A 20,325-nucleotide genomic window follows, 5' to 3' on the forward strand; every position below is an offset into this window, starting at 1 on the left:
AAGCATGCAGACATGGTCAAGAAGCTCAGTTATTGTTCAGACCAAATATCAGAAAGGGGAAGAAATGTGATCTAAGTGACTTTGATTCTTGGTGTCAGATGGGGTGGTTTGAGTATCTCAGAAACTGCTGATCTCCCGGGGTTTTCACACACAGCAGTCTCTAAAGTTTACAGAGAATGATGTGGAAAATCTAAAAAAAAACCCCAATGAGTGGCCGTTCTGTGGGCGAAAATGCCTTGTTAACGAGAGAGGACAGAGGGGAATGGCCGGACTGGTTCAGGCTGACAGGAAGGTGACGGTAACTCAAATAACCATGCATTACAACAGTGTTGTGTAGAAGAGCATCTCTGAATGCACAACACATCGAATCTCGAAGTGGATGGGCTACAGCAGCAGAAGATCACACCGGGTTCCACTCCTGTACCGTTCATCAGCATTTTATTTCACTTAAGAAAACTAAGTGAAATGGGGAAATAGTGGGAGAAAATAGCTGAGGTAAAAGATCAACCATGATCACAATGAAGCAAGCTTTTTTGGCCCTTTCCCACTTCCTATGGTCTGAATCATTCAATGATCAACTACATAGGTGAAATGGAGTTATACTAATGGCAGATTTCTCTCCCTGAAGGTAATTACACCATAACCAAGATAAGGTTCTGAACTTAAAGAAGGGTAACTTTGAAGGTATGAGACGTGAATTAGCTAAGATAGACTGGCAAATGACACTTAAAGGATTGACGGTGGATATGCAATGGCAAGCATTTAAAGATCGCATGGATGAACTACAACAATTGTTCATCCCAGTTTGGCAAAAGAATAAATCAGGGAAGGTAGTGCACCTGTGGCTGACAAGGGAAATTAGGGATAGTATCAATTCCAAAGAAGAAGCATACAAATTAGCCAGAAAAAGTGGCTCACCTGAGGACTGGGAGAAATTCAGAGTTCAGCAGAGGAGGACAAAGGGCTTAATTAGGAAGGGGAAAAAAGATTATGAGAGAAAACTGGCAGGGAACATAAAAACTGACTGTAAAAGCTTTTATAGATATGTGAAAAGAAAAAGATTGGTTAAGACAAATGTAGGTCCCCTACAGACAGAAACAGGTGAATTGATCATGGGGAACAAGGACATGGCAGACCAATTGAATAATTACTTTGGTTCTGTCTTCACTAAGGAGGACATAAATAATCTTCCAGAAATAGTAGGGGACAGAGGGTCCAGTGAGATGGAGGAACTGAGGGAAATACATGTTAGTAGGGAAGTGGTGTTAGGTAAATTGAAGGGATTAAAGGCAGATAAATCCCCAGGGCCAGATGGTCTGCATCCCAGAGTGCTTAAGGAAGTAGCCCAAGAAATAGTGGATGCATTAGTGATAATTTTTCAAAACTCTTTAGATTCTGAACTAGTTCCTGAGGATTGGAGGGTGGCTAATGTAACCCCACTTTTTAAAAAAGGAGGGAGAGAGAAACCAGGGAATTATAGACCGGTTAGCTTAACATCGGTGGTGGGGAAACTGCTGCAGTCAGTTATCAAAGATGTGATAACAGCACATTTGGAAAGCGGTGATATCATCGGACAAAGTCAGCATGGATTTGTGAAAGGAAAATCATGTCTGACGAATCTCATAGAATTTTTTGAGGATGTAACTAGTAGAGTGGATAGGAGAGAACCAGTAGATGTGGTATATTTGGATTTTCAAAAGGCTTTTGACAAGGTCCCACACAGGAGATTAGTGTGCAAACTTAAAGCACATGGTATTGGGGGTAAGGTATTGATGTGGATAGAGAGTTGGTTGGCAGACAGGAAGCAAAGGGTGGGAATAAACGGAACCTTTTCAGAATGTCAGGCAGTGACTAGTGGGGTACCGCAAGGCTCAGTGCTGGGACCCCAGTTGTTTACAATATATATTAATTACTTGGATGAGGGAATTAAATGCAGCATCTCCAAGTTTGCGGATGACACGAAGCTGGGCAGCAGTGTTAGCTGTGAGGAGGATGCTAAGAGGATGCAGGGTGACTTGGATAGGTTAGGTGAGTGGGCAAATTCATGGCAGATGCAATTTAATGTAGATAAATGTGAAGGTATCCACTTTGGTGGCAAAAACTGGAAAACAGATTATTATCTGAATGATGGCCGATTAGGAAAAGGGGAGGTGCAACGAGACCTGGGTGTCATTATACACCAGTCATTGAAAGTGGGCATGCAGGTACAGCAGGCGGTGAAAAATGCGAATGGTATGCTGGCATTTATAGCAAGAGGATTCGAGTACAGGAGCAGGGAGGTACTTCTGCAGTTGTACAAGGCCTTGGTGAGACCACACCTGGAGTATTGTGTGTAGTTTTGGTCCCTTAATCTGAGGAAAGACATCCTTGCCATAGAGGGAGTACAAAGAAGGTTCACCAGATTGATTCCTGGGATAGCAGGACTTTCATATGATGAAAGACTGGATGAACTAGGCTTATACTCGTTGGAATTTAGAAGATTGAGGGGGGATCTGATTGAAACGTATAAAATCCTAAAGGGATTGGACAGGCTAGATGCAGGAAGATTGTTCCCGATGTTGGGGAAGTCCAGAACGAGGGGTCACAGTTTGAGGATAAAGGGGAAGCCTTTTAGGACCGAGATGAGGAAAAACTTCTTCACACAGAGAGTGGTGAATCTGTGGAATTCTCTGCCACAGGAAACAGTTGAGGCCAGTTCATTGGCTATATTTAAGAGGGAGTTGGATATGGCCCTTGTGGCTAAAGGGATCAGGGGGTATGGAGGGAAGGCTGGTACAGGGTTCTGAGTTGGATGATCAACCATGATCATACTGAATGGTGGAGCAGGCTCATAGGGCCGAATGGCCTACTCCTGCACCTATTTTCTAGTTTCTATAACCAAGATAAGATTTCTTTCTATTAAATAAGATCCATATTTAATTAACAGAATCTTAAATTCCTCAGCTGCCATAATGAAGGTAACAGCCCAGAATTCTAGCTGTTAAGTCAAGTCACTACGAGGTTGGCACAGCCCAGTGAACAAGCAGAGTCATATTGTGGACAAAGGTCTGGCAGCAAACGCCTGTTTCTGCACCAGTTTGGTAGAATTTAAGCACCAGCTTCTCACTGAGGTTCCCAGTGGGGAGTTCACTGAACAACAGCCCAGTGTGGGCACTTCCTGCCTAAATGGGATTTGGAAAAACAGGAAGGAAAACTAATTTATTTATTTGAGATAAAGCACAGTTACAGGCTCTTCCATCCCAATGAGCCCACCCCTCCCGATTACACCTATGTGACCAATTAACATACAAACCATTTGGAATGTGGGAAAATGGAGGAGACCATGGGTAGAATGTACAAACTCCTTACAGACAGCAGCAGAATTGAACCCAGGACACCACTGGTGCTGCATATATTATCTTACTAATATATAATATAATAATCCAGGACTATGATGAAAGGAAAAAGACAGGTTAAAAGGAACGTCTTTCACTGGGTGGTCTAAACAGCCTCCTCCTGTACTGGACCATTCAACAATTCCATGGACTGAGCAACAAAACTTATGCAGTTTTCTGGGGGATGAAGGAAGAGTGAAAACAAAAAAACTGGACATTCCCTTACAAAGATGCAGTTTCAATAAAGATCTTGGTATTGGAGCGTTCTGGAGTTTGGAGTTCAATTCCTGCGACGTTCTGTAAGGAGTCTCTGTACATCCCGCCCATGGAATGCACTGGTTTTCCCCAAGTCCAAAGATGTACTGGATAATTAATTGGTCAATGTAAATTTTCCTGTGACTAGGTTGGGCTCAATCGGGGTTGTGGGGTTGGTGGAACTGGTGGCCCAAAGGGCTGGCAGGGCCTATTCCACACTTTATAGCTAAATACGTAACTACAAGGGGGGAAAAGAAAAATTGGGCTGGATTGGATAAGTCAAAAATCAGTCAGATTTCCTGTACTGAAGGTAGTTACTGCTTTGAATCTAGAATTCATCCAATACAGGATGACTAGCCACCATAACAAGTGATCAAAAGTTGCAGCGTTACATTAGAAGGAGAAGCCCATTTTAAAAGTGAGCCTGGAAATCATGGCATATCTAGAAATAACAAGTGCGGCACAATAAAATATGAAGCCAGTTATAACAGAAGCTAGTCTTGGTCCAGCTAGGAATGACCAACAAGACAAACAGGTCCAAGAAACTTAAAGAAACGAGTTCTCCTTCCACTCAACCGTTCACCAGAACTTTATTTTACTTAAAGATACAATGCGAAACAGGCCCCTCTGGTCACTCGAGAACTATAGCCTAATCACAGGACAATCTATAACGTCCAATTAACCTACCAACCAGTTAAGTCTTTGGACTGTGGGAGGAAACCGGAGCACCCGGATACATATTCCATGGAGGGGATGTATGGACTCCTTACAGGTGACGTAAGAATTAAACTTCGAACTCCGACACCACAGGCTGTATTAATGTCATGCTAACCACCACGCTACTGTGGCACCACTACCAGGTTTCAACAGAAGCTGGGTTTTATTCATTCTGCTAAACAGATGGCATTACTCACATCGATGTTGTGTTGGGCTCATAGTCACTGATGTTGCATATGGCTTTCAATCTATTTCGTTACTGTTGATGAAATAAGCTTGAATGAAGTGTGTTGTATTGAATAATAAAACGCTGCCATGACCCCTTCCTCGTGGAGATAGCAGAACAATATTAAGTGCTACAATGAATTCCTACAATGAACACACACAAAGGCATGAGCGCGGTTCACAGCCAGCAGGGGTGGGACCAAGCTGAGCGACAGGTGACAACATTACCATCTTCTCTGCACCTACTGGGAAGAGATATCAAGCCCAGTTCCCTCCTTCCAGTCATGATAAAACTGTAAGCATGGCCAAGGACCAGGATCAGTTCGGGTGATCACTGAAACTCATACTTAACGCATGCCATTCTGTGCTGGAGAAAATTGCAAACATTTTTCCTCAGAAACACACAAAATGGAGGAACTCAGCAAGTCAGGCAGCCATCAAGTTGAAGGTACAACAGCCTCAGGCCTTGCACCACCAGGTTCAAGAACAGCTACTATCCCTCAACCATCAGGCTCTTGAAGGGGATAGCTACACTCACTTGCCCATCCATCGAGATGCTGCCACAACAAATGATCTCATTTTAAGGACTCTATTCTTATTATCTCATGCACGTTATTTATTGCTATTTATTTATATCTGCAGAGATTGATTGTTGTCTTCTGCACTCCGGTTGATCTTCCATTGATCCTGTTACAGCTACTATTCTATAGATTTGTTGAGTATGCCCACAGGAAAATGAATCTCAAGGTTGTATATGGTGACCTATATGTAGTTTGATAATAAAATTTACTTTGAACTTTGAGTATTAATGGAGAGGAATAAACAGTTGACATATCAGGCTGAGACCGATTTTCAAGACTGGAAAGGAAGAGGGAAAGAAGCCAGAATAAGAAAGGGGGGGAGAGGAAGGAGTATAACCTGGCAGGTGATAGGTAAAACCAGGTGAGCGTGATGAAGTAAGAATCTGGGAGGTAATACATGCAAAAGGTAAAGGGATGAAGAAAAAGGAATCTTCAGAATCCGCAGATGCTGGAAATCCAGAGTGATAGACACAAAATGCTGGAGGAACTCATCAGGTCAGGCAGCATCCATGGAGAGGAATAAACAATCTACTGGTTGGGCTGAGACCCTTCATCAGGACTGGAAAGAAAGGGGGAAGAAGCCAGAAAGAGAGATGGGGTCTCGGCCTGAAACGTCAACTGCACCTCTTCCTAGAGATGCTGCCTGGCCTGCTGCGTTCACCAGCAACTTTGGTGTGTGTTGTTAAATATCTTCCCAGCTTTTTAGGGACAGCAGTTAGTATCTTATCTTAGAAATCTCTTCCAGTGCTGAAGAAGGGTTCTTGGCCCATAAGATTATTCCCTTCCATAGCTGCTGCCTGACGTGCTGAGTTCCTCCAATATTTTGTGTATCCTTCTAAGATCCAGGGTCAAATACACTACATAATCAAAGAGTATAAAAATGCACAGTCTGAGGTTGCACTGGGAGCAGCCTGCAAGTATCACCTTGTTTCAACACAACATGTCCACAACCCTGACTCATAGGTCTTTGGAAAGAGGAAGGAAACTAGTGCACCTGGAGGAAACTCATGTGGTTTGGAGGCTTGTGTGCCTCAGTGACCTGGAGTGTTATGTTGGCTGGAGTCAGGGCTTTATGCTTTGGCTCTTGGTAGGGTCACCCATGCCAAACAGGTCAAAGGGTAGAGGCCAGACTAAGAGTGGCCCACCAGACCTCCAGGTATGTGGGTTCAGCTCAGGGCTAACAATCCTGACTGGTAAAACAAAACTGTTTTGGAAGCAGCAATGAAGAATCCTTCTACGTCATCTGAGTGTGACGATATTTCTGAGTCTCCATCAGAGACTTGCATGACTAACAGTAGTGAAAACTGAGAGGGTGCTAAAGACATGATGAAGGAAGCCCTGAACACCGTCAGAGATGGAGGATCTTCATTGCTGCCCTAAACACCAGCATGTGACGGGCAGTAACACATAGGACCATCGAATCTGTTCCACCATTCCATCATGGCTGATTTATTATCCCTCTCAGCCTTACTCTCCCTTCTCTCCACAAACCTTGACAACCCCACCAATCAAGAACCTATTACCTCGAACTTTAAATATACCCAGTGACTTGGCCTCCATAGCCGTCTGTGGCAATCAATTCCACAGATTCACCACGCTCTGTCTCAAGCAAGTCATCCTCATCTCTGTTCTAAAGGGATGTCCTTGATGTCCTGGTCCTACACTATTATGTGCGTTCCCCTCCCACACTACTATAAACTTCCTCTCTACATCCACTTCATCTGCAGCACTGTGCAAAAGTCTTAGGCCTTTTGCCCAAGACCTTTGCGCAGTACTGTAGTAATTTTATGTATTGCACTGTACAGCTACCGCAAAAAAAAATCAAATCTCATGACATATATGAATGATGATAAACCTGATTCTGATATGGGTCTCTATTGAGGACTGAGAGTGGGAAGAGGGCAGGAAGAAGGGAATCATGGTTGGGAAAAGGGGAAGGGAGAGGGGAGGGAGCAGGAAGCACCAGAGAGTCATTCTGTAATAATCAATAAACCAGCTGTTTGCCTCGTGTCTCAGGGCTGAGTGTGTCTACACCAGCACCACCCCATCCCTCCCGGTCCCTGGCACTCCTTCCCTGTCACCTGTCCTGCAACCCTGCTGTGGCATCCACTCTCACCATTCCCAACATCCTTTCTCCTGCCAGGTTTACAAACTCGCTCTCCGCTCTACGTTGGCAAATACAGTACGGTGCAAAAGTCTTGGGCACCCCAGCTATGTACAGTGCCTATAAAAAGTATTCACTCCCTTGCAAGTTTTCATATTTTATTGTTTTACAACATCGAATCACGGTGGATTTCATTTGGCTTTTTTGACACTGATCAACAGAAAAAGACTCTTTCATGTCAAAGTGAAAACAGTTCTCTGCAAGTACTAAATTAATTACAAATATAAACACAAAATAATTGACTGCATAAGGATTCGCCCCCTTTAATATGACACACCAAATCATCACTGGTGCAGGTAATTGGTTTTAGAACTCACCTAACTAGTTAAATGGGGACTACCCATGTGCAGTCAAGTTGTAGTAAAAATATACCTGTATCTGGAAGGTCCAACTGCTGGTGAGTCAATATCCTGGCAAAAACTACACCATGAAGACAAAAGAACACAACAAGCAACTCTGTGAAAAAGTTATTGAAAAGCACAAGTCAGGAGATAGATACAGGAAAATTTCCAGGTCACTGAATATTCCTTGGAGTACAGTTAAGTCAATTATCAGGAAATGGAAAAAATACGGCACAGCTGTAGATCTGCCTAGATCAGGCCGTCCTCAAAAACTGAGTGACCGTGCAGGAAGGGGACTAGTGAGGGAGGCCACCAAGAGGCCTATGACAACTCTGGAGGAGTTACAAGCTTCAGTGGCTGAGATGGGAGAGACTGCACATACAACTGTTGCCCGGGTGCTTCACCAGTCGCAGCTCTATGGGAGAGTGGCAAAGAGAAAGCCACTGTTGTAAAAAACTCACATGAAATCTCAGCTAGAGTTTGCAGAAGGCACGTGGGAGACTGTGAAGTCAGCTGGAAGAAGGTTCTATGGTCTGATGAAACCAAAATTAAGCTTTTCAGCCATCAGACTAAACGTGATGTTTGGTGTAAGCCAAATACCGCACATCATCAAAAACACACCATCCCTACCGTGAAGCATGGTTGTGGCTACATCATGCTTGGGGACGTTTCACTGCAGCAGGTCCTGGAAGGCTTATGGAGGTGGAGGGTAAAATGAATGCAGCAAAATAGAGGGAAATCCTGGAGGAAAACCTGATGCAGTCTGCAAGAGAACTGTGACTTGGGAGAAGATTTGTTTTCCAGCAAGACAATGATCCCAAGTATAAAACCAAAGCTACACAGGAATGGATTAAAAACAACAAAGTTAATGTCCTGGAATGGCCAAGTCAGAGTCCAAACCTCCATCCAATTGAGAATTTGTGGCTGGAACTAAAAAGGGCCATTCACTCACGATCCCCATGCAATCTGACAGAGCTTGAGCAGTTTTGTAAAGAATGGGGAAAAATTGCAGTGTTCAGATGTGCAAAGATGATAGACCTATCCAAACAGACTCAAGGCTGTAATCACTTACGCAATCAATTATTTTGAGTTAAATAAAATAATCAATAATTGAGGGAAAAAGGCTTTTCTCCCCCACTATGGAATAAAATTATTTTGTGTTTAATAATTGGAATAAGTTTAGGGCAATTTGTAGAAATTTGTTTTCATCTTGACATGAGTCTTTTCTGCTTATCAGTGTCAAAAAAACCAACTGAATCCACTGTGATTCAATTTTATAAAATAATAAAACAAGAAAACTTCCAAGAGGGATGAATACTTTTTATAGGCACTGTATATGTGTCTCAGACTTTTACATAGTACTGTAGATGTTTCAATATTCAATAAGTTTCAATGAGAACATCCCCCTCCCACTGTTCTTCTTCAAAAAAGAGTACGCTTCTTGCCAAGAATACTTACGTGCTAACATTCCTCCTCCTGTCTGGAGGTCCCATGACAGTGGTTTGTTCAGTGTTCTTGGTTTATCCCCGTTGACCTTTGAAGTGTCGCTGTGCTCATGATAATCCTTCGGTTGTTGAGGGAGGGGTGGTGGAGGAGGCTGGTGCTGTGGGGGCTCCTTTGGCACAAAGGCCGGCTCCAGGGGTTGGGAGGTACTCTCGGAGATCTGAGAGAGGGGGGACAGTCCCTGCTCCACCGTGTCCTTCACAGGGCTCGGGAGGTTCACTTTGTCATCAGATTTCTCCGAGGAAGACCACTGCAGCTCTTCCTTGTTCCTGAAGGGGCTGGAGTCCTTGCTGCTGCTGCTGCTATCAGATGCTGCCTTCTTCAGGGCAACCTTGGCCTTGGCCTCCTTCTTCTTCTTCCCAGAGCCCTTGGCCTTCCCACCAGCTGCCTTGGCCTTCTTTGCTGCCGACCGCTGCTTCACCGTGGCTTTCCCCTTCACTACCCGCAATGGAGTGCTTTTGCTGTCCGAGCTCTCAGCCCGGTGCCGGCTGGGCTTCGAGTCGTGGACCTTCTCCTCGGTCTTCATGAACGGTGACCTGCTCTCCCTGTCCCGGCTGAATTTCACGCCGATTAAACCTCCCCCCTTCCCGCGGTCCTCCTTCATCGAGGCAGCGCAGCTCACTCCGTCCCGGATGAGAACGGCTACCTTTGACTGGAGTTTGACTTTCCGAGGCACCTGTTGCTTGCTTTCCTTGGATGGTGCCTTGATTTTCTTGGCAGACTGACCACCGATTAAATGCTCTTTAGCCTTCTTCTCAGTCTTCAGGCTGTCTGTCGCAACTGGCCCCTTTTGCCCTTCGGTTAGCTTCTTCCTTCGCTTCTCCTTGGTAGGCTTCTCTTCCGGGTGAGCTCTCTTTCGGTCCTTCACTTTGGTCAGCTTAGCGCCAGTCTCTCCCACTCGGTGGCTTTTCTCGTGAACGCTCCTCCTCTCATTCTTGCCATCTGGCCCCTTCCCCGGCACCCTGCCCTCCTGCAAGTGGTCAGCTGGCTCCACATCGGAGAAGCTGTTCTCAAAGCCCAATTCATCCGAGTCATAAATGGCTTCCCGGTTTGGGGAGAGGGCTGCCACTTCCATTGAATCGTCTTGGTCTTCCATGGCCTCCCCTGGGTTCACAGTAATGGTTCTGGTAATAGAGCGAGCTTTAATTAGAATGTCATCATCATTCAGCTCCTGAATCGAAGGAGGAACCACTATCCTGCTGTCACGCCTTCCCTTTGCAGTTTTCTCGTGTTTCTTTTCACTCACAGGATTTCTCTCTCTACTCTTGTCCTTCTCTTTTTCGTTCTTTTCTTTTGACCTTCTAGGGGAAGGGCTGGGCTGTCTCTTCTCCCTCTGGGACCTCTCCTTGGACCTTGACCTCGAATGCCTTCGGCGCTTTGAGGCTTCCACCTCCCGATGTTTCTCCTTCTTGCGCCTTTCCTTCCTGGACTTGCTGCTCGAGCGGGAACGGTGGAATGACCCACTTTCCTTTGACGGGGGTGGGCGGCCCTTCCACCTCTCAGCCGAAGCTCTCATGGAGCCCAGAGCCGACATGCTGGTGCTGATGGAGGGTGACCAGGATCTAGACCTTCGGTGCTCCCTGGAACGGGTGCGAGACCGGGACACCTTATGACGCGATCGGGAGCTCGACCGCCTTCGTTCCCAGGACCTGGATCTCGACCGGGACTTTTTGTGATGGATTCGCAATCTGCTTCGGGACGTGGACCTTTTGCGCTCACGAGACTGGGACCTGGATCGCTTCCGGTCCTTCGACCGGGTCTTCTTGTGTTCCCGCTTGCGTTTTTTCCGGCTGCGGGAGCTGGACTCCGAGTGGGAGCCGGACTGGCCTTTGGATTCTGCTGGTGACCTCGAGTGTTTCGGCACCTTCTCTCTCTGCTGATTTGTCACCTTTCTCCTGCGGTCTAATTTTTTCCGTCCGCCCTCCGTCGAGTTTTCACCCAGGTCAATCTGCAACGCCCCCTCGTCAGAGTCGGCATGAAGGGAAATAAAATCGTCCCCTTCAACTCCTCTTAGACGCTCAAAAATCCGCCCCCGAGTGCGAAAGGTCCTGGCCGGGCTGAAGTTCTCTTCATCCTGTTGGACAATCTCACCTTCTTCGATTTCAGAATCTTCGTACTTGTGTGCATCGTCTGGCCACTTGGAGACATTCACCGTGAAGACAAGGTTGTCTTTTCTCTCCACGGTACGGTGGGACTTGTGGTGATACCTGGAAGTAGAAGAGGACTTGCTTTTGTGCTCTGCCTTCGAGTGCCCCTTACCACCAGATTTATCCTTCCGTACGGCTTCAGCTCTCGAGCGCTGCTTCAACACCGACTTTGATCCCACCCGACCACTTGAGCTCATCTTTTCTGCAGGCCGGCTCTGGGATTTGTGTGTTCCCGCCATCTCAGACTCCACCTTTTCAGAGTCCTTCTGATACCTGGGTGCATTCTGCAGATCTGAAGCCACTTTGTGTTTGGAAGCTTCTGTGGGACCAGTGCTCATCTTTCCTTTAAGGCTTGGCTCCTTCGCTTGTTCACTTTTCCAAGGGTCACCCTCTTCCAAGGGATGGACCTGTTTCTCCATAACCTTTAATGACTCAGGCTCTTCTTTCATCTTTGGATCAGGATTATGCATCAGGCTAAAATCCATTGGTGATGACACTGGCTCTTCACCTTCAAACATTGCACAGGCTGTTTCATCTATCATCAGTTCATTCTGGGACTGAGTATCATCTTCTGAGTCAACCGAGTTGGAGTCTGGTTGAGAGATTGAGTCAAGCTGAGCCTCACTCTGAAGTTTAGAATCAGGTTCGATCGTGGAGCTTAACTCTGTAAAGCTGGCGTGGGACTCGGGCTGTGCGTCTCTGCACTCGGGCGAACTGTAGAGGTCAGGTTCTAGGTTTGACTTAACCGCGTGCCCACAGTCAGGCCGTAGCTCTACATCTGATGACACGCACGTCGTCGACTCTGGGGACCGTTCCATCTCGTACTCAGGGCTCATGCAGTCCTCCTCCTCTTCCTCCTCGGTTAGCCCGGCATCGCTAACAATTTTCAGCTCACCTTCGGAGTCATCTCCCATTGGGCTCAAGTTGTTTGAACTTGCGATGGAACCCGTAGGGTCAAACGGGTCATACTTCTCCTCATCGTCCTCCTCGGGTTCCTCTTCCTCATCGTCCAAGCCCGTCCTTTCTTTCGGCGAAAAGTCACCACCTATAAACTCTCCGTTAATATTTTCTTCATCAGTTGGATTGAATGGGTCATAGGCTTCAGGCCTCAGTCGACTGTCAGAACAACTAATCCGATTAGTGACGCTCTGGTGGCAAGGGACTGAACTGGACTCTGTCTTTTCACACGTTTGAGGCATGCTAGATGAGCTGGGTTGGTTCCCTGAGTTGGAGCAGCCACCTCCGTTTAATGGCCGTTGCTGACCATTTGAGATACCACTACCGTTGCCAAGGACTATGCCCCAACTGACCCCTTCAGAGGGATGCAAGCCCTGGGTAGTACCCACAAGCCTTTTTATAGGAGAATCAGCCATCGGCTTTTGATCTGTGCTCGGATTCACAAGCACACCGAGCCTGTTGCTTCTCGGTGATAGGCAAATGAGATCTACCCCCAATGGATCCAGCCTTCTTTTCATTGTCAAGTCTACATTGGGGGAGAAAACGGATGCTTTGAAGCCTGTAGCCACTGGCTGGTTACTCTTCTCTGTCCTTGTATCAGGGTTTCTCGTTCTCGAGTCCCCCAAAGTCTCAGTTTGCTCCAGATTACCCATGTTTCTCAGCCACCCTTGCCTCAGGCAGTCCAAGGATGCTGGTGACAAAGCGTACGAATCCAACAGACCCAACCCATCGTTCGCCTTCTTCATGCCGTGGGATTCCATGGAATGGCTTCCGCTGTTTCTTGTGTTGGACAGTCCACCACTGCATAAGCAATTCCTGAAAGGTAACGCTTCCCTTACGATGCTCTGAGACGGTACCCTCTGTGACGGAGATGGAAAGCCAGTGGACACTGCAAGGAGAAACAAAGAAAACTTAGCATCAATCCGAAAAGACGTGGTGGGTTCACCTTCCCTCAATCCTATTCTACCGCTTCTATAGAACAGGGAGGAATCTTATCTTGAGGCAGTTTGCCCAAGCCTCCTGAGCTGTAGTGGTGCTCAGCTGTGATGACAGGAGTCTCAAGTCACGAGGAGGCATTGTATCTGCCAAACACAAGGTCCGCCCACAGCTTCTCAGAAATATACTGGGTAAGGTGACTGAGTCAGCGGAGGTCACAGAACATAGACAGTACTGAACATTACAGGCCCTTCGGCCCATGATGTTGTGACAAACTTTCTACCCGTCTTTAAGATTCAGTCTAACTCTTCCCACACAGCCCTCCATTTTTCTATCATCCAAGTGCCTATCCAAGAGTTTCTTAAGTGTCCCGAACGTATCTACCTCTACCACCAGCCTTGGCAGTGCATTCCATACACTCACCACTCTCCATGTAATAAAAAGAAACAACTTACCTCTGACACCCTTCCTATACTTTCCTCCAATCACTTTAGCCATTTTCATTTCTTGTACTTCTCATATTAGCTATTTCCGCCCTGGGAAAAAGTCTGGCTGTTCACTCAATCTAAGCCTCTTAACACCTTGTACACCTCAATCAAGTCAATGCCTGGGCACAAGTTCTTGTCCAAAGCCTTAACTATTCCCATATTTTTCAATTTACATTTTATTTAATTAGAGGCAGCGCGGAACAGGTCCTTCTGGCCCAAAGAGCCACACTGCCCAGCAACCCACCTATTAAACACTAGCCTAATTACAGAAAAATTAACCTGCTAACCGACAGCGGGAGGAAACCGGAGTACCCGGACGAAACACAAGTGGTCACAGAGAGAATATTACAAACTCTGTAAAGACAGCACCGAAACTGAACCCTGAACTTCACAACTGTAAAAACACTGCGCTAACCGCTACGCTATGGAGACCCCAGTGATTACAACAGGAGTCGTCACTCGGACCCTCATACCAATTGTGGGGTTCAACAGGATTGCAGCTAATCTGATCTTTGCTTAAAATTCCACTTTCTTGATCAACCCCCTCAAGTGTAATTTTCATCTGAATTTTATTGGTCTTGCCAAAGGTTTCCAGATATCTGAGGGAATTTCAATCTTGAGTGGCTGATACCTTACCCTAAAACAATATACGCTGCTTCTGGACTAGAAGGAGCCACAGTAGTGCAGCAGATAGCGTGACTCTATTACAGCTTGGGGCATTGGAGCTCCATTCCGCCGTCTTCTGCAAGGAGTCTCTGTACGTCCTCGCCGCGGAATGTGTGGGTTTTCCCCGGGTGCTCCGGTTTCCTCCCACTGTCCAATGATATACCAGGTAGGTTAATTGGTCATTGTAAATTGTACCATGATTAGGTTAGGTTAATTGGGGGTTGTGGGGTTGATGGGGTGGCGTGGCTCAAAGGACCGGAAAGACCTACTCCACATGGTATCACTAAATAAATAAATAGAATTGGGTTGGATAAGTCAAAAACCAGGCAGACCGACTGTACTAAAAAAAAAAGGTGCTTACTGCTTTGAATCCAGAATTCACCTAGTACACAATGACTAGCTATCATACCAAGTGGTCAAAAGTTCCAGCCTTACATTAGAAGGGGAACCTCATTTTAAGAGCATTAAATTGCCTGGACATCTTGGAATATTCAGAATTAACACCGAGGCACGATAAAAAAACATGGGGCACGTGACATAAGCAATTTCCAACACAAGCTAGTAATTAGGTTAGGGTTAAATTGGGGTTGTCGGGGTTTGCTGGGGCGGTGCAACTCAAAGGGCCAACTCTGCGCGGCACCTCTAAATAAATAAATACCCTACAAGATTAAATAACTAAGTTATTTAACGTTGAAGAACAATACAGCAAAGAGCAAACTGAGTCTCACCTGTTGCAGGAATTACACTACATTGCCAAATCCCTAGTTACACAGCTAAACAAAAAGTTTTCACCATGAATTGAACTTTGATTTTCCTTAAGGCTACTTGACTTTTTCTAGCATATGATTATACAACAGGAAAAACAATTTAATAACTAAAATTCCATTTCCATAGTCTCCATCAATGTGTTTAGCCAGAGAAAGCACCCAAGTAAACTTGCTGGTAATTACACTCAGTGGCCATTTTATTAGGTACACCTGCTCGTTAATGCAAATATCTAATCAGCCAATCATGTGGCAGCAACAATGCATAAAAGCATGCAGACATGGTCAAGAGGCTCAGTTGTTGTTCAGACCAAACTTCAGAATGCGGAAGAAATGTGATCTCAGAGATCTCATTTGGACTGTGGAATGACTGTTGGTGCTAGGCAGGGCAATTTTCACACACAACAGTCTCTACAGTTCACAGTGAATGGTGCGAAAAACAAACATCTATTGAGCAGCAGTTCTGTGGGTGAAAGTGCCTTGTTAATGAGAGGTCAGGGGAGAATGGCCAGACTGGTTCAAGCTGACAGGAAGGTGACAGTAACTCAAATAGTCAACAGTGGTGTGCAGAAGAGCATCTCTGAATGAACAACACGTTGAGCCTTGAAGTGGATGAGCCCTGCAGCAGTAAAAGACCATGCAGATTCCACTTCCGTGCCTAATAAAGTGGCCACTGAGTCTATGATTATACAATGGGAAACATAATTTGAAAAATAAAAATCCCTTTCCAGTGACTCCCACAATGGCTACGTGTTTAGCTAGAATAAGTAGCCAAGTAAACACATGCAGCAGATATTAAAATATTCTTTTTATATAAACAATGATAATCATACATGTCAGACATTTGAAGTCTGCTCAGGACAACCTTAAACAAATAAAAATAAAATTAACAGATTATACTCTAAGAGTAAGAATTGAGGAATGGTGCAAAAATATTAGGCATAATGCTTACAACACAGAATTATAGTGCAAGTATCTTAATGTCCTGCAAGAGGACCACAACCTTGTTGTAGAGTTTGGAGGCTTGTGTGCCTCAATGACTCAGAGAGCTATGCTGGCTGAAGTCAGGGCTTTGTGTTTTGGCTCTTGGTTGGGTCACCCATGCCAAACAGGTCAAAGGGTAGAGGCCAGACTAAGAGTGGTCCACTGATCGCCCAGGTTCGGAGGTTTAGCTCAGGGCTAACAACCCTGATTGGTCAAAAAAAAAATTGTTACAGAAACAGCAATGAAGAATCCTTCTACATCTGAGCGTGATGGTCTTCCTGAGTCTCCACCGGGACTTGGATGACAGACAGTGGTGAAAACGGAGAGAAATCTACTGAAACGATTAAGGAAGCTGTGAACACCGTCACAGATGGAGGATCTTCATTGCTGCCCTAATCGTCAGGGGAGTAATAAGCAATTAAAAACAAAAGTATCTTACTGTACATTAAACATTCAAACCTTAATTGCAGCCTGTGTTTAATGCACTGAGAGGGAGTAAAAGAGAACGTGAGAGTGAGAGTGAGCCACACATGCACAGAGAAAAAAGGAACATTTCCCCACCTGACTTGTTATATCGCCAGGTCCGATCTCTCTTAACAACAAACCCGGGGTGACGTACAAAACGGATGCCAAGACTGGAAACACCATCTTCTTGCAAATCTGTCGTCTCTTCTGTGTGTTCTGGCTCTAACCTGCCACTAGATAGGAGCACAGACATCAAAGAAATGCATGCAACATGTTGAGTTTTCCCTCGAACGGACCTCAGCCACGTGAAAGCAAGCTATGTTAACCTTATATTCCGCCTGGGTAGCTTCCAATCTAATGGCATGAACATCGATTTATTCCTTCCAGTAAAAATTTCCCTCCCTCTCTCCTCTTCTTCCATGACCTCTTATCTCACCTTCCTATTACCTCCTTCTAGGTTCCCCCCCTTTCCCCTTCTCCTATGGTCCATTCTCCAATCAGATTCATCCTTTTCCAGCACTTTATCTTTTCAACCCACCAGACTTCACTGATCACCTTCTAGCAATCCTCTTTTCTCCCCCCACCACCACCTTTTTTTCCTCCTGCCTTCCTCCTTCCTTGTCAGTCTTGAAGAAGGGTCTCAACCTGAAACGTTGGTTGTTTATTTATTTCCATAGATATTGCCTGACATGCTGAGTTCCTCCAGTATTTTGTGTGTGTGGTGCTGTGTTAACCTTACCCACCATACTCAGCTGCAGACAGACAGTTCTTGATCTTGCATCTTACTACTGGGTAATGATGGAAATCTATTTCCTTATGATGAATGGGACGGAGGTATCACCTAGCACTGAGCTGGGCCAGACATCAGAGCCACAGGAGCAGAAGGCAACCACTCTGCTCTGTTCTGCCAGGCCACTGCAGCTGATCAACACTGTAACTCATCTCCCTGTTATGGCTCCACTGTCATTACCAAATTCAAAAAGAAATCCCTCAATCTTAGTCTGACATTTTCCATTGGAACCTAGGCCCATCAGCCTTTCCTATCCACAGAGATCAACATTTAAGAGTTGCTAGAAGACATTATCCCTGAATGACTAGACTCTGATTTTAAGGTGTACAACCTCGTTCTGAACTTTCCCAAGGGAAAAAGCATTTCCCGCTGTATCCTGTCAACTCATTTAGTCATCGTTTTCACAGGTTGATCTATGGATCTATATAACCTATGTTATAGAAAGGGAAGTTCAGTATTCCAATCACCCCATATGTCAAGCCTGTCCCAATTTTCATATCTACCTCCAGCTGAGAAATGACTGGATGATTTAAGAAATTATTGCTTTTCGTTTGTAGGGTTGTTCGCCGAGCCTGGAAGTTAAGTCACAAGCATTTGGTCACCATCAGTGCGCAATTGAATGTTGCTTCAATCGTTGTGAGCATTGACTTCTCGGGTGTCTGCAGCTCACCCCTTGGCCCTGATCCGCAGACATACAAGTCTGTAAATTGCATCTAGTTCAATATACTTGTTAATAAGAGTCCTCTATTGAGAACCAAGCTTGCCTACCAATTTCCTTTCTTTTGCCCCATTTGTCATTCGATCACATCCAGGAATACAGGGCAGTGGAGACTAGTGGCCAGTATGACAGCCAACCAATCAGAACAATGAGCCAGACCAATATAAACATGAGCACCCGGCAAAAACAACATTCAACTGCGCACTGACAATGTCACCTTGACTGGTGATGAAACATTTGCAACCTAACCTCCAACTCGGCAAACAACTCTACAAACAAGCAGCCAACCCAATTTCAATTATGGCTCTTTATGCATACGTATTTTAAATTGCTTTACCACTTTCAAACATATCTTCAGCTGCTAACTTGGGTATTCCCTCCATAAACCTTTGAACCTCTAGTACCTCTTTTAAGGTTCTCCTTAAAACCATCCTGTCCTATCAAATCTCCATTTGATTTCTTGTCAATATTTTGTTTGACACCAATGTTGCAAGAACCTTTGGGACATTTTACTTAGTTGGAGAGGTTCTATAGATATTATACTTGATCTTAACCAAATGGCCAAGAGGTGACATTTTTTTCCTGTTGGAGTTATAAAATGTACAACAGTATAGACCCTTTGGCCTATGATGTTCTGCTAACATTTTAACTTATTCTAAAATTAATCTAACCCTTCCCTCTTACAAAGCCCTCCACTTTTCTATCATCCATGTGCACGTCTCTTAAATGGCCCTAATGTATCTGTCTCTACCTCCCCTGGCAGGGCAGCCCAGGTACCTGCTACTCTGTGCAACAAAACTTACCTCTAATATCCCGCATATACTTTCCTCTAGTTACCTTAAAATTCCGTCCCCTTGTAATAGCCATTTCGCCCTGGGAAAAAGTCTCTGGCTATCCACTTGATCTATGCCTCTTAGCATCTTGTACACCACTAGCAAACCACTTCTCATCCTCCTTTGCTCCAAAGAAAAAAGCCCTAGTTCTATCAACCTAACTCCATAAGCCTCTAGTACAAGAGGATTCCTTGTAAATCTCCTCTGAACTGTCTCTAATACATCTACATCCCCCCCTGTAATGCGGTGATCAGAACTGTTACTCGAAGTGCGGAATAACCAGGGTTTTATTGAGCTGTAACATTACCTCGCTGCTCTTGAACTCAATCCCCTGACAAATAAGGCAAAATAAAGGAAATTGTAGGCAAGTTAGCTTGACTTCAGTGGTTGGGAAGATGTTGGAGCCCATTATTAAGGAAGATGTTTCGGGCTACTTGGAGGCACATGATAAAGTACGCCAAAGTCAGAATAGTTTCCTAAAGGGGAAGTCTTGCCTGACAAATCTGTTGGAATTCTTTGAGAAAATAACAGGCAAGGTAGACAAAGGAGAGCCAGTGGATATTGTTTACTTGGATTTCGGAAAGCCTTTGACAAAATGCTACACATAAGGCTGCTAAACAAGAGCCCATGGTATTACAAGAAAGATATTAGCATGGATAGAAGATTAGCTGAATGGCAAGAGGTAAAGAGTGGGGATAAAGGAGGCCTTTTCCTGGTTGGCTGCCTGTGACTGGTGTTGGGACCACCTCTTTTCATGTTATACATCAATGATTTGGATTACAGAATTGATGGCCTTGTGGCCAAGTTGATGGACGATACGAAGATAGGTGGAGGGGCAGGTAGTGTTGAGGAAGAGGGAGAAGGCAGAAGGACTTAGATTAAGAAAATGGGCAAAGATTTTGCAGATGGAATATAGTGTAGGGAAGTGTATGATCATGCACTTTGGTAGAAGGAATAAAGGTGTAGAATATTTGCTAAACAGGGGAAAAAAATTTATAAATCAGAGGTACAAATGGACTTGGGAGTCCTTGTGCAGGATTCCCTGAAGGTTAATTTGCAAGATGAGTCAGTAGTAAGGAAGGCAAATGCAATTTAAGAAAGGATATGCTGGCATTGGAGAGGATCCAGAGGAGGTTCACAAGAATTATCTCAAGAATGAAAGAGTTAACATATGAGGAGCATTTGATGACTCTGGGCTTGTATTCGAATGGAGTTCAGAAGAACGAGGGGAGATCTGACTGAAACCTATCGGATACTGAATGGCCTAAATGAGTGGATGAGAAGAGTATGTTTCCTATAGTGCTTCTAAGACCAGAGGGCACAGCCTCAGAATAGAAAAATGTTTCAGAGATGAAGAGGAATTTATTTAGCCAGAGGGTGGTCAATCTGTGGAATTCATTGCCACAGATGGCTGTGA

General features: G+C 45.0%; 1 protein-coding gene across 4 annotated transcripts in view; it reads right to left on the reverse strand.

Moving 5' to 3' along the window:
* The window catches only part of scaf1 (SR-related CTD-associated factor 1), an 82,877-nt gene that overhangs the window by 24,212 nt on the left and 38,340 nt on the right, over nt 1–20,325 (reverse strand). For all 4 annotated transcript variants that reach the window (XM_072271577.1, XM_072271576.1, XM_072271578.1 and 1 more), the window contains 2 exons: nt 16,664–16,800; nt 9,116–13,153 (listed from right to left, as the gene is read on the reverse strand). In XM_072271577.1, the coding sequence (XP_072127678.1) occupies nt 9,116–13,153; nt 16,664–16,800 (4,175 nt within the window). The remainder of the gene's footprint in view (nt 1–9,115; nt 13,154–16,663; nt 16,801–20,325) is intronic.

Source organism: Mobula birostris, chromosome 11, assembly GCF_030028105.1.
Source record: "Mobula birostris isolate sMobBir1 chromosome 11, sMobBir1.hap1, whole genome shotgun sequence".
Lineage (NCBI taxonomy): Eukaryota > Metazoa > Chordata > Chondrichthyes > Myliobatiformes > Myliobatidae > Mobula > Mobula birostris.